This window comes from Sus scrofa, chromosome 4 (assembly GCF_054392235.1).
Source record: "Sus scrofa isolate SSC_HxYL_T2T_F1_AM1 chromosome 4, Sscrofa_HxYL_maternal_Yorkshire_Landrace_v2.0, whole genome shotgun sequence".
Lineage (NCBI taxonomy): Eukaryota > Metazoa > Chordata > Mammalia > Artiodactyla > Suidae > Sus > Sus scrofa.
Genome location: NC_139386.1, coordinates 60,865,197 through 60,881,395, shown reverse-complemented (window position 1 = coordinate 60,881,395; position 16,199 = coordinate 60,865,197). Strand labels below are relative to the sequence as shown.

At 44.7% G+C, this 16,199-nt stretch overlaps 1 protein-coding gene across 4 annotated transcripts in view; it reads right to left on the bottom strand.

The window, feature by feature from the left end:
• Window positions 1–16,199, bottom strand: part of TPD52 (tumor protein D52) — a 130,510-nt gene that overhangs the window by 46,280 nt on the left and 68,031 nt on the right. For 3 of the 4 annotated variants that reach the window (XM_021088495.2, XM_021088496.2, XM_021088497.2), the window contains exon 1: window positions 7,707–7,958. In XM_021088495.2, the coding sequence (XP_020944154.1) occupies window positions 7,707–7,845 (139 nt within the window). In that variant the 5' untranslated portion in view covers window positions 7,846–7,958. 4 annotated transcript variants of the gene reach the window in all.

Sequence of the window (16,199 nt, the reverse complement as noted above, 5' to 3'; positions counted from 1 at the left end):
ACAGACATCAGCCACACCCAAGAAAATTCAGTTAGGAGGAAAGAAGTGGCCAGAAAAGCAGTCTAGGATACCAGCTCTTAAAGTCAATGTTAAAACACTATCTACCCAAGAAAGAATTTGTAAGATTATCATCAAGCCCTAGAAGCATCTCTGGAAAACAAAACTGTATACACCTTTCTTACGTAGTCTTCAAAGAGGCAATGAGAGTAGGAATAAGAAACTAGTGTCTCTAGGATCCTTTTCTTTAAGCACATACAAGAAGTATGTGCCTCTGTTTTTTCACCTAGGGACACCAAAAACAGTACAACATATAGTTCAAAATATCTGTAGTGGTCATATCCACAAAGATCACAAGATAAAGGTTTTTTTTTTTTTTTTTTTTTCACTTTCAAAGTCTCTGCTCAGGGCTCCAGCTTTCTGGGTCTTGTTCTTTGTTTCCAAATGTGACAAAATCCAGAAGAGGGGGAGGAATACTTGGAGGTGGCCACATCAAAGTGGCTCTCCTTAAGAGACCCTAAAAGCAAAGGATCCACTTAAGACAAAGCTTCCCAGATGTGACAAGATGGACATTTTGAGCCAGACCTTCTTGGGGGGAGAGGCTCTCTCCTAGGCATCGTCCTGGGGGTGGTCCAGGCATCCACTCAGTTAGGGTCTGCAGCAGCCCCTCCCCACACTCAGAAATAACCACCAAAATTGTCTTCAAACCTTCTCCAGATGTGGCCAGATGCCTACCCGGGGTGGGGGGAGCAAAAGTGTCCCCCCGACTTAACGCAAGGAGGTCTCTGATACCTGCTATTTGACACCAATTAATCTTTATTTTTAAAAATTAATTAATTTCATTATAGCTGGTGTTTACAGTGTTCTGTCAATTTTCTACTGTACAGCGTTTTGACCCGGTTACACATACATGTATAGATTCATCAGAAGTGATTAGACATAGTTCCCAGTGCTATACAGCAGGATCTCATTGCCCACCCATTCCAAAGGCAACAGTCTGTATCTACAAAGGGATTCGGGAGCATGGGGCCATGAAACTTGGTCTCATCTGTCACTTCCCCCTACTTGCTCATGGTGAGAACAGTCAAACCTTAGGAGAGAAAAAGGAGGCAACTCATCACTGTCGAGGTGGCGAGGAACAGGAAAGCTGAGGAAACCAGAGTCACTCCATTGGGAAAGAGCCAGGAGCCTAGGAGAGGAACTGGGCAGTGACCGGGTCATTAAAGAGGAAATTCCTGCAGGCCGGGAGCGGGGCAGGCAGCAGGGATGGAAAAAGGACAAAGAGAGCTTGCAAGTCAAATGGGACTCAGATCTGAAAGCAGTGGGGCCCTGAGCAGCGGTCAGCTTTCTGCCCAAGAAGGTCACCCTCCCCACATAAGAGTGGAGGAGGAAGAGAGATGGCTAAGGAAGAGCATTAGAATTTTCTTTCTTAACTAAAAATAGAACTACCATTTGATCCAGCAATCCCACTCCTGGGCATCTATCCAGAGAAAACCATGACTCAAAAAGACACATGTGCTCCTATGTTCATTGCAGCACTATTTGCAATAGCCAAGACATGGAAACAACCTAAATGTCCATCGACAGAGGAGTGGACCAAGAAGATGTGGTACATATACACAATGGAATTATTACTCAGCCATTAAAAGGAAAGAAAGAACGGCAATTGCAGCAACATGGATGGACCTAGAAATTATCATGCTAAGTGAAATCAGTCAGATAATGAGACACCAACATTAAATGCTATCACTGACATGTGGAATCTGAAAGAAGGACACAATGAACTTCTTTGCAGAACAGATACTGACTCATAGACTTTGAAAAACTTATGGTTTCCAAATAAAACAGGTTGGGGGATGGGGGATGCACTGAGGGTTTGGGATGGAAATACCTTCAAATTTGTTTGTGATGATTGTTGTATACCTATAAATGTAATAAAATTCACTAAGCAATAAACAAAATTAAAAAGAATTTTCTTTCTTTCTTTTTTTTTTTTTTTTTGTCTTTTTAGGGTTGCACCTACAGTACATGGAATTTCCCAGGCTAGAGGTTGAATCAGAGCTGAGGCTGTTGTCCACAGCCCCAGCAATGCCACCAGGAGAAGTGGAGGCCAGGGATCGAACTTGCATTCTCATGGATACTAGTCAGGTTCGTTACCACTGACCCACAGTGAGAACTCTGACTTTAGAATTTTCAAATGCCTCATGTGCTCCCTCCAGAGACTCCTACACTGACCCCTGAATCACTTTCACCTTTAAAAAAGAGAGAGGAGGGAATCTTTAGTCAGTTATTTCAAAGCCAGCCATCCCCTCAACTCCAGTCAAGTGTAAAACTAGGAACCAGGACACTCTATGAAACAGGGGCAGGTGCTGAAAGGTCAACCACTGAGGAACTTAGGGATCCCCAGAGGGGAACTCATTCCATCCTTCAATTTCCTCTGTAGCAATAAGAAGGTTCTACATCAATTCTGCTCCGACTTTTATTTTGTAAACCATATATGTACTATGTAAGATCTTGACAATCATGAAAAACTTTCAAGAAGTGATAACCACTTCCCTAAAAAAGAAGTGAGAATGACACAGAGTAGAAATCAAGAAAAGGAATAAAACAGAAGGAAAAGGACTCTGAGCTAAGGGATTTCCCTTTGATATTTTTCAGTGTTTTTAGAATTTCAAATAGGACAGCATAAAACTAAAATGTCAGATTTTTATATGGATCCTATTTTCTCAAACACTAGAAATAACCAAAGTGCTTTTTTTTTTTTTAAATAAACCAGGGCTAGAGTTTCTGTTGTGGCTCAGTGGTTAACGAACCTGACCAGGATCCAGGAGGATGCAGGTTCGATCCCTGGCTTCACTCAAGGTTAAGGATCCGGCATTGCCATGAGCTAAGGTGTAGGTTGCAGGTACGGCTCAGATCCCGCCTTGCTGTGAGCTGTGGTGTAGGCCAGTGGCTATAGCTCCGATTCGACCCCTAGCCTGGGAACCTCCACATGCTGAGGGTGTGGACCTAAAAAGACAAAAGACAAATAAATAAATAAATAAATAAATAAACAAACCAGGGCTGCATCTTTCTGTACATTAGAAAAGTCTTAAGAGGAAGAGTGAATCTACATAAATAACATTTGGGAAGTTACCTTGTAGATGTTCATGGAACGGAAGAGAAAATGCAGCCATGGACACTGGCTGGAGACCCCTCTGCTGTCCACACGGCAACATGGACAATTCAGGTCTAAGCGGCCCATGATGAATCAACAAACCACCCCACAGTGAGACCCTTGACCAAAGGAAAGAGTAAGCTTTGAATGATTAACCTGTTCTGTGATATCTGATACCAAAAGGTGGAGATTTCCTGTGATCAAAACACAAAATGGGGAGTTTCCTTCATGGCTCTGTGGTTAAGGAACTCGACTAGTATCCATGAGGATGCAGATTCGATCCCTGGCCTCTCTCATCAGGTTAATGATCTGGTGTTGCCTGAGCTGCGGTGGAGGTCGAAGATGTGGCTTGGATCCCGAGATGCTGTAGGCTGGCGGCAATAGCTCCAATTCAACCCCTAGCCTGGCAACCTCCATATGCTGCAAGTGCAACTCTAAAAAGCAAAAAAAAAAAAAAAAAAAAAAAAAAAAAAGGGCTTAAGAACTGAGAGTGAGTGTGAGTCCCCAACTTAGGCTAAGCTTTGGGACTTGGGAACTTCTCAACACCTCTCCTGGCCTCAGTGTTCACATCTGTAAAACGAACTGCAGTGTGATTTAGTCTTTGCCAGTTCAGTTACATTTCATTCATGCATTCGTGCATTCATTCATTCATTCATTCAACCAACACATATTTGTTGAGCCATAGCTGTCAAGCACTATTCCAGGTGCTGGGGAAAAGCAGTGAACAGAAAACTGGCATCCCCTAATGGAGCCTGTCTTCCAGATTCTGCAATCAGTGTTTTGCAAATTTATAGGCTGTGAAATCCAAAGGAGCATTTTTTTTTTTTTTTTTTTTTTTTTTTTTTTGTCTTTTGCCTTTTTAGAGCCGTACCAGAGGCAAATGGAGGTTCCCAGGCTGGGGGGTGAATCGGAGCTGTTGCTGCCGGCTTACACCAGAGCCACAGCAACGCAGGATCCAACCTGCGTCTGTGACCTACACCACAGCTCACAGCAACGCTGGATCCTCAACCCACTGAGCGAGGCCAGGGATCGAACCCGAAACCTCATGGTTCCTAGTCGGATTCGTTTCCCCTGTACCACGATGGGAACTCCCCAAAGGAGCATTTTTAACAGAAGAAATGGAATGATACAGAATATCAGAGTGCGCTGCACACAGGAAGGACAAGTTTTGTTTCGGAGAATTCTGCTTCAGCTATTGACGTTTATATCCATGAGGGTTGTAGATCAAGACGAATAAGGCATTTTTCAACGTGGGCTGCTTGTACCAAGGGAGTATTCAAGTGCCTGATAAAAGATCTCTTTTTGTGCCAGCAACTGGTCCTTCACTGGGATTTCTTCTTAGGAACCTTCTGCCCACTGATTAGATCTCATTACTTTCTCAGTTGCCCCACAATGGTATTTTGGATAAACATCAAAGAATATGGTGTTCAGATCAGTGTTTCCAGCCTTTCTGAGAAGGATTCCTTTTAACAGCAGTTCTTTCTGTGCACTATTACTTGTCTGCTGATTAGAAAAATACGTAGTGGTCGGCAGCTTCTGAACAAACTTTTTTTTTTTTTGCTTTTTTTTAGGGCCTCACTCTAGACATATGGAAGTTCCCAGACTAGGGGTCAAATAGGAGCTACTGCTGCCAGCCTACACCAGAGCCACAGCAACTTGGAATCCGAGCCACATCTTTGACCTACATCACAGCTCACGGCAACACCGGATCCCCGACCCACTGAGCGAGGCTAGTAATCAAACCCACATCCTCATGGATACTAGTCAGATTGGTTCCGCTGCGCCACGACAGGAACTCCTGGATTTATAATATATGTTTCCATCCTAAGAGCTCCTATCTAGGAATACAAAGGCTGCAAACACACAGAAGACAGGGAGTTCCCATTGTGGCGCAGTGGTTAACAAATCCGACTGGGAACCATGAGGTTTCGGGTTCAATCTCTGGCCTTGCTCAGTGGGTTAAGGATCCAGTGTTGCCATGAGCTGTGGTGTAGGTTGCAGATGCGGCTCGGATCCCGCGTTGCTGTGGCTCTGGCGTAGGCTGGTGACTACAGCTCCGATTCAACCCCTAGCCTGGGAATCTCCATATGCCACGGGAGCGGCCCTAGGAATGACAAAATAATAATAATAATAATAATAATAATAATAATAATAAAGAAGACAGTATTCATTCCATCTATGCTTAACACTGGACATTCAAACAGATTTGCAGGTTTCTCGTGCCCCAAGGGGTTCTAGGCACAGAGAGAGGTGATTACTCTTCCAGACCCTTCCTCTTATTTGCTTACTTTAGAAGCATCATGTTCTTACTAGATGATGGCTTATGGTGCTTATCTGTTTCACTGCTCTGTCCGCTTCCTTTTTAAAAACTAATGCAGTCAAATAAATCTGAGTGCTAGTGGGTCCAGGAGTCTTAATCAATGTTTGTTTGCTTGCTTTTTTATGATTTTATGTTGAATCTCATGAGCCCAGACTCCTACAGATTGCTACTAGGAACTGGGGAGGTAACTGTTTGAGATCTGCCTAGTAATATACTCAACCCTACTCACTGCTTCTGTTTTAACAGGAAATATCCAGAAGCAGCAGTGATTCCAGCTGGGAAACATGAAAGGAGATGGAACAGAAATTCAAGGAAAGGGAGGGAGAACTCAAACAAGCAGCAGAATCCTCCTGGGAATCTCGAACCCTTGCACACTGACCACCAAGGTAGGTCTCCCTGAGATTAGGTCGTAACTACGGTAATAACTAGAGCCTGGCTTCCATGGCTCCTTGTCACTTAGGCTTCACTATCGCAGAGCCCTCACTTCCTATTGTGTGTTGCTCTTTTTTTTTTTTTTTTTTTTTTTGTCTTTTTGCCATTTCTTGGGCCACTCCCGCGGCATATGGAGATTCCCAGGCTAGGGGTCCAATCGGAGCTGTAGCCGCCGGCCTACTCCAGAGCCACAGCAACGCGGGATCCGAGCCACATCTATGACCTACACCACAGCTCACGGCAATGCTGGATCCTTAACCCACTGAGCAAGGCCAGGGACCGAACCCGCAACCTCATGGTTCCTAGTCGGATTCGTTAACCACTGCACCACGATGGGAACTCCTGCGTTTTGCTCTTGAAGCATTTCTGATACTTCTCAGTAGGACTGAGAAGGTGGGGTGAATGAAGTCACTGTTTGGGGGGCAGGCACAGCGAAGGATGTATGGTACTGCAGAGGTCCACAGGGGGGTGGGGGGACACAGGCCAGAGGAGGGACAGCAAAGGACAGGGCTTCCTGGCAACCCGACTCCCCCAGTTGACATCTAGCTGCTGCTCACCTGGAGACCAGCTCTACCCTGTTACTGTCAACATTTTTCCCTGCCTGGAACTCCAAGCTACCCTCACCCCCCAAAGGTGGCCACAGATTGTGACCAGGGCTTAAGAGGAAGGATGCTTTAGCACACTCCCTAGAACACTTATAACTAGCTTTCCTACTGTAGCATTTAGCATCATTTTTTTCTTTTCTAAATTACCCTCCTTTTAAGCTTAAGAAAAGTGAAATGTGCACAATTCTCCATTAATAAGGAAAACATTAACTTCTAGGAAAACCTGCTGACTTCTCTGGCACGTCACCGAGGCCGTTAAACCGTCTCCAAGCGTTAGCTGTAAAATGAGGGGGTGGGCCTGGGCCTGGCTGAGGCCGCTTCCAGCTTTGTGCAGCCAGTGCTGGGAAATGAAGCCCTTCCCTGATGGTGGCTCCTGGCCTTTAGAACAATCTTAGGCCGGATCCTATGAAGGAATGGCTGCTTTCAAAGGCACAGCCATTTCAAGTTTTCCTCCTCTTAAAACAGAACCTCTCACCTGGGTATTTCTACACATTGCTTGTGTATTCCAGAAAAAAGTCCAGGACCTCCGTTAGTACTTGAATTCAGTGCTTCAGATGCCTAAGCCTCATTTGAGCAAAGACAGAATCTTCATAAATTAGGTAACCAGAAGCAAAGGCCTTTGGATTCTCCTATTTTTGTTATTTATTAGCTCAATGAGCTCAAAATGATTAGAAGACCTCTAATGTCCAAATAGTTCTGCCTTTTAAAATCCAAGTTCCCATATATTCATATTTAAAAATATATGTGTGTCTACATATATTCTAATTTTTTTTTCTTTTTAGGGCTGCACCTGTGGCATATGGAAGTTCCCAGACTAAGGGGCAACTTGGAGCTACAGCTGCTGGCCTACACCACAGCCACAGCAACGCAGGATCCGAGCCACATCCACGACACACACCACCACTTGTGGCAACGCCAGATCCTTAACCCACTGATTGAGGCCAGGGATCAAACCCACATCCTCATGGAAACCAGGTGGGTTCTTAACCTGCTGAGCCAACATGGGAACTCCATAGTCTAAATATTTAATGAGCTATCTAGCTCTCTGCTTGAAATCTGTAACAGCTTTATTAACTAGCAGCAACTCGGCAACACAATAGGACCTCTTGACACTAATAATTTTCAAGGCAGGCAAATCCCAAGGGCTGTCCAGGTTTCATTAGAGCAACCTTAACCTTAGAAAACAAGTAGTTACCACGTTTCTGGAGAGCAGGTGATCCTGGTGGGGATACGTTTCCATTAGGAGACAGGTAGAGATAGCTTTTGTTCACTCCTGTGTTAAAATCAAACGGGGACTGGTAGTCCTCATAAAAATCCATCTCGCTACCATCCATTCCAGACCAATGCAGAACGCATAGTTTTCTCACCACCAGAGAGTCCTCAGTTGGGGCAGCTCTGCCTGCAGAACCTCGGATTACTACTCCTGTGCAACCTCATGGAAGAAATCAAGCCCAGGGTCCGGAGAGCCTGGCTTTCTGGCCCAGGTGCAGCCGTCACACCCCCCGGGACAAGCAAGCTGTTTAATAAATGACTTGTCCCCCAGCAACCCCAGGAAAGGCTCTGTTCACCACCTGCCGTTCTTTTCGGCCGACAAACCACCACCTGGGCAGGGAGCGGCGCTTTCTTGGGTCAACAAAGGAGGGCCCGGTGCTGTAACATCGCCCAGATGTACAAACAGTTCAAGCAAACGTCAGACCCTGGCAGATTTACAAGAAACTACGATTTTTTTTTTTTTTTTTTAAACCACTCAGCTGACCACAGCTACACCAGGGCAGAATTAATCTTCTAGGACAAGGAAGGATTATCAGCCAGTAATCTCCCACAAAGGCCATCTGGGGGATACTTTTTTCCACCCTGGATTATAGGGCAGTCCTGAGAGCCAAGGTTTCTGGTTGAGCGATCAGCTTTCTGGTAGAGAAATACAGCGACATTTCCACTGCGACTTTATTTCAAGCAACCTCTGGCTTTAGCGTCATTGAAACGTCGTTCTATGCCTGACTTGTCTTTCCCTCCTTTCTTTTCCTTCCCTTTTCTGAGAAGATGCTGTTTCCATTACAAGCACAGAGAAGAGAAGAAACCCCTCACAGGTGACCAGACTGGGTGCGCTTGTGCCTTCCCTGTTCCCTCTGCTCTGCGGGGGCAGCAACTTCGGTATATGGCACACGGGTTCTGAAGGGCCACCTCCTAGCCTGGCTTGTAAAACCTCTAAGTCACCAGATCTACTTTCCAGTTTCTTCTCGGACCCTCTCTGCTGCACAAACCCGGTCCTTTGCAGGACTCACAGCACATCGGATTCCTGCTGCTTTCACCCACAGGCCCAGGCTCGGGTTAAAGAGTTGAGAATAAAAGTGACCCCTCCCTTAGATGGGTGATCATTTATTCCTGAACAGCAAAAAAAGGCCTTGCTCCACCTCTTCCAATCTACCTGATAAAAAGGGAACTCAATACATTCCCTGGATTAGAAGCAAATACACACCTAAAAAACTTTCAAAAACAATCCGTGGCTCATGTGTAAAATATATATGGAGCCAGGTCATCTACATCCATCTTACGATTCATCTTCTATTTTTTTTAAAATTAGTCTCAGTAGTCGTACTCTATTTTTGGCAAATCTGTCTTAGGTTAGACAACAATAATAAAAAAATCAATCTGTGTTTTTCTCCTAAAAGATACCAAAATTTGGGCAACTGTCAATGCTGTTCATTCTAGAGCTAGAAATAAAATAAAATTTTAAAATTATTACTTGAAAGAATGAATCATCTGGTATCTTGAAATCCACAGTATGTCTTACCGAGAGAAAACAAGCATCAGAGTCACTTTCTTGGACAAAATGTGATGACTGGGATCCCTGGCCCTCTCAATAGTCTACATTTGGTCACCAAATCATTGGCAGAAAACACATGCCTCTACACTCATTCTTCCTCTGAGAGCCACAAGTATTAGAAAGTATTACACAGGCTGAGTGGTTCTTTTTGCTTTGTTTGGTTTTCTTTGGCCAGGCCCATAGCTCTTCCCAGGCCAGGGATCAAACCCACACCACAGCAATGACCAGAGCCCCAGCAACAACAATGCTGGATCCTTAACCCACTGTGCCATCTGGGAACCCCGGGCTGAATGTCTGTGTCCCTTCAAAATTCATAGGTGATTATATGATATCACTTATTGGTGGACTCTAAAAAAAGGATACAAATGACCGTATATGCAGAACAGAAACAGACTCACAGACTTTGAAAATAAACTTATGGTTACCAAAGGGGACTGGTGACAGGCGTAGGGATGGACTGGGAGCCTGGGGTTGGCATAGGCACCCTGAGGTATATGAAATGATTGGCCAACGGGGACCTGCTGTATAGCACAGGGAACTCGACCCACTATTCTGTGATAATCTATGTTGGAAAAGGATCTGAAAGAGAATGGATATGTATACATGTATAACTGAATCACTTTGTTGTACAGTAGAAATTATCACATTATAAATCAATGATACTTCAATAAAACTTTTTAAAAAATTCATGTGTAACCCCTAATGTGATGGTATTAGGAGTGACTAGGTTTAGATGAGGCCATGGTGGGGGGGGCAGGCTGGGATAAGCGTCCTTCGAAGACGAGAAAGAGAGCTAGTTCATGTCTCTCTCATGAGAACCTAAGACCACAGCCATGTGCCAACAAGGAAAAGGACTCTCACCAGGATCAAAGCACCCGACACCTTGATCTTCAACTTCCCAGCCTCTAGAACCGTGAGAAATAAATGTCTGTCATCATAAGCCTCCCACTCTATGGTAACTTATAACAGCAGCCCGAACTAAGACAAAAGAGATTAGCACTGACACACCTCACAATGCAAACCACAGCCGCCTCCACCCTCCTAGGATCCCTCAAAATTCCCAGGTCCTTGATCTTTGGTGTTGACCCTCTGCCCCCAAGGCCCTTTTTTTTCTTGCTTAATTCATTGGTCTTTCAAGACTCAGGCAGAAATGCCACCTCTTCATAGAAGCCCTCCCTCCTCCCAGCTCTCCCTTCCAGCAGTGCACATAGGACGTGATGTGTCCACATGCCAGTCCCTCTGTGCCTCACAGGCTCCCCTCCTGCAGTGCCTATGCTGAGGTCCTGGCTCTAATCCCCCTGGAAGGAAGAAAACAAATGATGGTCGTGCACACATCCCATGCCTTAGTTACAAACACAAGGATTCAGGAGTTCTGTCGTAGCTCAGCGGTAAGGAACCCAACTAGTATCTGTGAGGATGCCAGTGTGATCCCTGGTCCCGCTCAGTGGGTTAAGGATCCAGTGTTGCCATGAGCTGTGGTATAGGTCGCAGACACAGCTTGGATCCTGGCTGTGGTGTAGGCTGGCAGCTGCAGCTCCGATTTGACCCCTAGCCTGGGAAGTTCCATATGCTGCAGGTGTGGTCCTAAAAAGACAAAAATAGGAGTTCCCATCGTGACTCAGCAGTTAACAAACCTGACTAGTATCCATGAGCTAGTTGGATACGAGTTGCCGTGAGCTGTGGTGTAGGTTGCAGAAGCAGCTCAGATCCAGATGGCTGTGGGCTGTGGTGTAGGCCAGCAGCTACAGCTCCAGTTCGACCCCTAGCCTGGGAACCTCCATATGTCTCGGATGCGGCCCTAAAAAGAAAAAAAAAAAGGCATAAATAAATAAACATTAGGATTCAGAATTTAAATGACGTCTGAAATTTTCACTCGTCCCGCTTAGGGACAATCTGAAGACTGTTAGGTAAAATCTGTCTCTGAACCAGCGGTGGTTCTCCAGCCAGATTCCAGTCAACACATTCCAGCCTGTGAGGGAAGAATAGAAAACTAAAGTGGAGAAAGCATGGGATATATTAATAGAATGGCAAAAAAAATTCAGTTGAGGGGAGTTCCCTGACTGTCTAGTGGTTAGGATTTAGTATTTTCACTGCTGAAGCCCAGGATCCCTGGTCTGGGAACTGAGGTCCCATATCAAGCCGCTGCACACAAGAGCCAAAAAAAATTTTTGTTTTAGTTGACTCAAGATTCATATGATAAGCAGTAGGGAGCTGTAAGACATACATATATGTGTGTGTGTGTAGCTTAGGGACGTGTAGCTTAGGGACAGACCATTAAAGACCTGGAGCGACAAACTTGCATAACTTAATATAATGTGCAAAAAAGCCACAGAAGGTATTTGAGCCAGGCAGAGATAGGATAAAAAGTTTTATGAAGATGACTCTGGGAGTTCCCACTGTGGCATACTGGGTTAAGAATCCAACTGCAGTGGCTGGGGCCGATGCAGAGGCACCTGTTCTATCCCCAGCCTGGTACAGTGGGTTAAAGGATCCAGCATTGACACAGCTGACGCGTAGGTAACAGCTGCAGCTCGAATTCAGTCCCTGGCCCAGGAACTTCCATATGCCATGGGGTGTGGCCCTAAAAAGAAAAAAAATGACTCTGGAAATAGTATATAGAACACATGCAGGTGGAAAGAGGCCAAAAGAGAGGAGATGCCTGTCACAGTCCAAGCAAGAGGAATCACTTCCACATACTCCTGCTCTATAAGGAAGCACCGCCAAAATCTGTTCATAATATGAGAAAAAGAATGTATATACTGTATATACATGGGGAGCTCTTATTATGGCTCAGTGGGTTATTAACCCAACTAGTATCCATTAGGATTTGGGTTCGATCCCTGGCCTTGCTCAGTGGGTTAAGAATCTAGCATTGTCTCAAGCCATGGCATAGGTCACAGATGTGGCCCATATTGCTGTGGCTGTGGCATAGACCGGCAGCTGAAGCTCTGATTTGACCCCTAGCCTGGGAACTTCCATATGCTGCAGGTGCTTCCCCAAAAAGAAAAAAAAAAAGAAGTACATATTTGTATAACTGGCTCACTTTGCTGTACAGCAGAAATTGACAAAACACTGCAAATCAACTATAATTTAAAAAGTAAAATAAATACAAAAAAAAAAGATCTGTTCGTCCAACTTGCATAATATGCCTTTTTCATCCTTTCCCTCTTTTCGTTGCCACTGACCACACCGACTTCAGACCTACCTGAAGTGTACTAGCAGAGACCAGCCCAGCCACCAGTGTGCCAGACGTCTCTTGGTCTCCTGTCTGCCTATTTAGCAACCTCTTTTCCTTGAGAAATCCTCAGGACTCCCAGGAGAGAGTTATCACAGGTCCTGCCTATACCCTGGGCCTCTGACTCCTGCAGACACCCCAGCCCCTTGCTCACAGGGAATGGCCTAAGGGTAGACATATGACCCAAAAAGCACCAACTCCAGGCCCTCTCTGGTATTTACCCAATGAGTAATAGGAGAAAAACGCTCTTCCTATAACCTGAACTGCTGGATGTCCATCTGGAGGAGCTGGGAGCTCTTTTTCTCCCCGTGCCAACAGGCAAGAGAACCAGCATCTAAACGGGGAATGGAGGGGAGGTGGAGAGGAGAACTGGAGGCAGCAAAGGGATGGAGCAACAGAATCTGAGCCCTTACAGCCAGCCACCCTGGACTTCCCAGTTATTAAACAAACACATTTCTATTCTGTTTCACTTGTAGATGGAGTTGGAGTCTATCATTTCAATAGAAAGAGATCTATAATTTTTTACCTACTTTCCAACCACTGCACACTATTACCCCACCACGTTTCAGCCAAACTTGATTTCCCTTTCTCGAACACATCCTAAACCTGATCAGACATTTCTCGAATTAGAGTTTCTTTTCCCTGTATTTTTACCAGTCAAGTACTTTTATCCACTTATCAAGTTCAACTTAATAAGACACATACGAATGGTGCATATACAAGAAATGTTCACTTTAGTGCTATGCAAAGTGGAAAAATTAAACAATGCAAATGCTTACTAAAAGTGGATTCTTTACATGCTAAGTAGAACATTTTTTTAACAGAAAATTATGCAAACGTGAACATGTACATGTTTTATGGGGAAATGTACTTTTTTACAGGGAAAGATATTCTTGGCACATGCAGTAAACAAAGCAGTTTCCAAAACTGTTATCACTATAGGATCCGTAATTGTGTGATAACTGGAGAGATCAACCAACCAGAAGAGAAAGTGGGTAGGAGCAATCCCAGAAAAGAGTGTATGCACAGCAGTGCCAGCAGAGGGCACCCAAGCGCAGCTCAAAAGTTAACAGTCCAGCCAGTGAAAGAGTACATACGACTGAGCAATAAGCCGCTGGATGACTCATGCTTGTGCAAATGGAAATGGAATAAGTACACATGACTATAAAGAATATTAAGTTCTCGCCTGTCTATTAACACATCATTCAAATATGTCTGGGTAGGTTCTCCCTCATTTGGAAAGAGTTAAGAGATAGTCTAATAGAAAAGCCAAGTAACAAAAACAAAAATTTACTTTGAGGAGGCTTGAAGGGCACACAGACAGACGGTGTGACTGCCCCACATGAGGGAGACAGAAGACCCTTTGGAGACAGTGTAATGACACAGCAGCCAGCCAGCCAAATATAGGACAATGTGATCCTCAACCTAATGAAGAACAGCAGTGGATTATAAACCATTAAAAATACGAAGCCGAGAGTTGGCATCTGATGGTTAATTGTATGCATCAATTTGACTGGGTCACGAGGCGCCCAGATATGTGATTCAACATCATTGCAGTTGCGTCTTGGAGGGTGTCTGCAGACAAGATTAATGTTTCAGTTCACAGACCGAGTAAAGCCGGCTGCTCTCCCCAAAGAGGACGTGCCTCATCCAATCTGCTGGAGGCCTGAGCAGAAGAACAAAGAGGCTGAGAAGAGAAGATTCACTGTCTCTGCCTGACTGCCTTGAGCTGGGATACGAGCCTCTGTACCTGGACTCAGACCCAGAATGAAATTTACAACATCAGCTTTCCTGCTTCTCAGCGCTTCAGACTCAAACTGGAAGCACAGGAGCTTCCCCTTTATCAGGGGAGGATATGTGCCAAGACCCAGTGGATGCCTGAAACCATAGAGAGAGAGTACTAAACGCTACACAAAGTAAGTTTTTTCCTACACATACCTACCTATGACAAATTTTAATTTATAAATTAGGCACAGAATGAGATTAACACTAATAACTAATAATAAAAAAGAACAATTTGATGATTGTTATACAATTATAGATGTAATAAAATTCACTGAGTAATTTAAAAAAAGAACAATTATAACAATATACTGTAATAAGTTCTGTGGGAGTTCCTTTTGTGGCTCAGCTGGTTAAGAACCTGACATAGTGTCAGTGAGGATTCAGGTTTGATCTCTGGCCTCTTCCAGTGGGCTAAGGATTCTGCAATACCGCAAGCTGCGGTTTAAGTCACAAATGTGACTCGGATCCTGCATTGCTGTGGCTGTGGCATAGGCCAGGAGCTGTGGCTTTGATTTGACCCCCAGCCTGGGAATTTCCATATGCCACAGGTATGGCTGTAAAAATAAGGAAAAAAAAAAAGTTATGTGAATGTGGTCTCTCTCAAAATACCTTAATGTAAAAATTCAATAACTTCTGTACCTCAACTAAGCACTTACCAGGCACTGCGACCACAGCATATGCAGTCTGAGATGTGACAGCAAAACTGCACAAATTTCTTTATCCTTTTTCACAATTTCTCAAATAGATTGTTTGTATCATAGACCTTATCAGCTTTATTTTTATTTTTTGCCAGGTTTTTTTTGTTTGTTTTTTTTTTTGTTTGTTTGAGGGCTGCACCCAGAGCATATGGGAAGTTCCCAGGCTCGGAGCTGAATCAGAGCTGTAGCTGCCAGCCTACACCACAGCCACAGCAATGCCAGCTCCAAGCAGTGTCTGCAACCTACACCACAGCTCTCTCAGCACTACCCGATCTTTAACCCACTGAGTGGGGCCAGAGATCGAACCCACATCCTCATGGATACTAGTCAGGTTCGTTACTGCTACACCACCACGGCAACTCCAACCTTGTCAACTTTGGCATACCATATTTTCCTTCCCTTATTAACTTGAGCCTTTTCACTGAAAGAAGCACTTTAAGCTCTCTTTGGCAGATTTGAATATCCAGCATCGTTGCTCTTGTACTTTAGGCCATTAAGTGAATGAGGCTCACCCTTGAACACGAGTGTTATGATACCATGAGAGGCCATCTGATAACCAAGTCAGCCACAGGTAAGCAGGAAACACCGGACAAAGGGATGATTCACATCCAGGGTGGGGCAGAGTGGGACAGAGCACAAGGTTTCACCACATTGGCGCACAAGTGAAAACTTATGAATTACTGAGTTCCACTGTGGCTCAGTGGTAACGAACCCAACTAGCATTCACGCCTTGCAATCTCTGGCCTTGCTCAGTGGGTTAAGGATCCGGCATTGCCATGAGCTGTGGTGTAGGTCGCAGGTGCAGCTCAGAACCAGCGTTGCTGTGGCTGTGGCGTAGGTTGGCAGCTGCAGCTCCCATATGACTCCAGCCTGGAACTTCCATGCACCATGGGTGTGGCCCTAAAGAGACAAAAAAGAAAAAGGAAAACTTAGGAATTGCTTATTTCTGTCATTTTTCATTTAATATTTTCAACTTGCAAATACGGAAACTGTAGAAAGCGAAACCTTAGATGAGAGGAGGGTTTTTACTGTATACACTCCTGGGTTTCCAACTTGTCCCTGCTTTGTGCTCTGCCTTCCTATCCACGTGAGACAATTCCTTATAATAAATCCCATTGGTCTGTTTCTCTGGAGAGTTCAGACTAA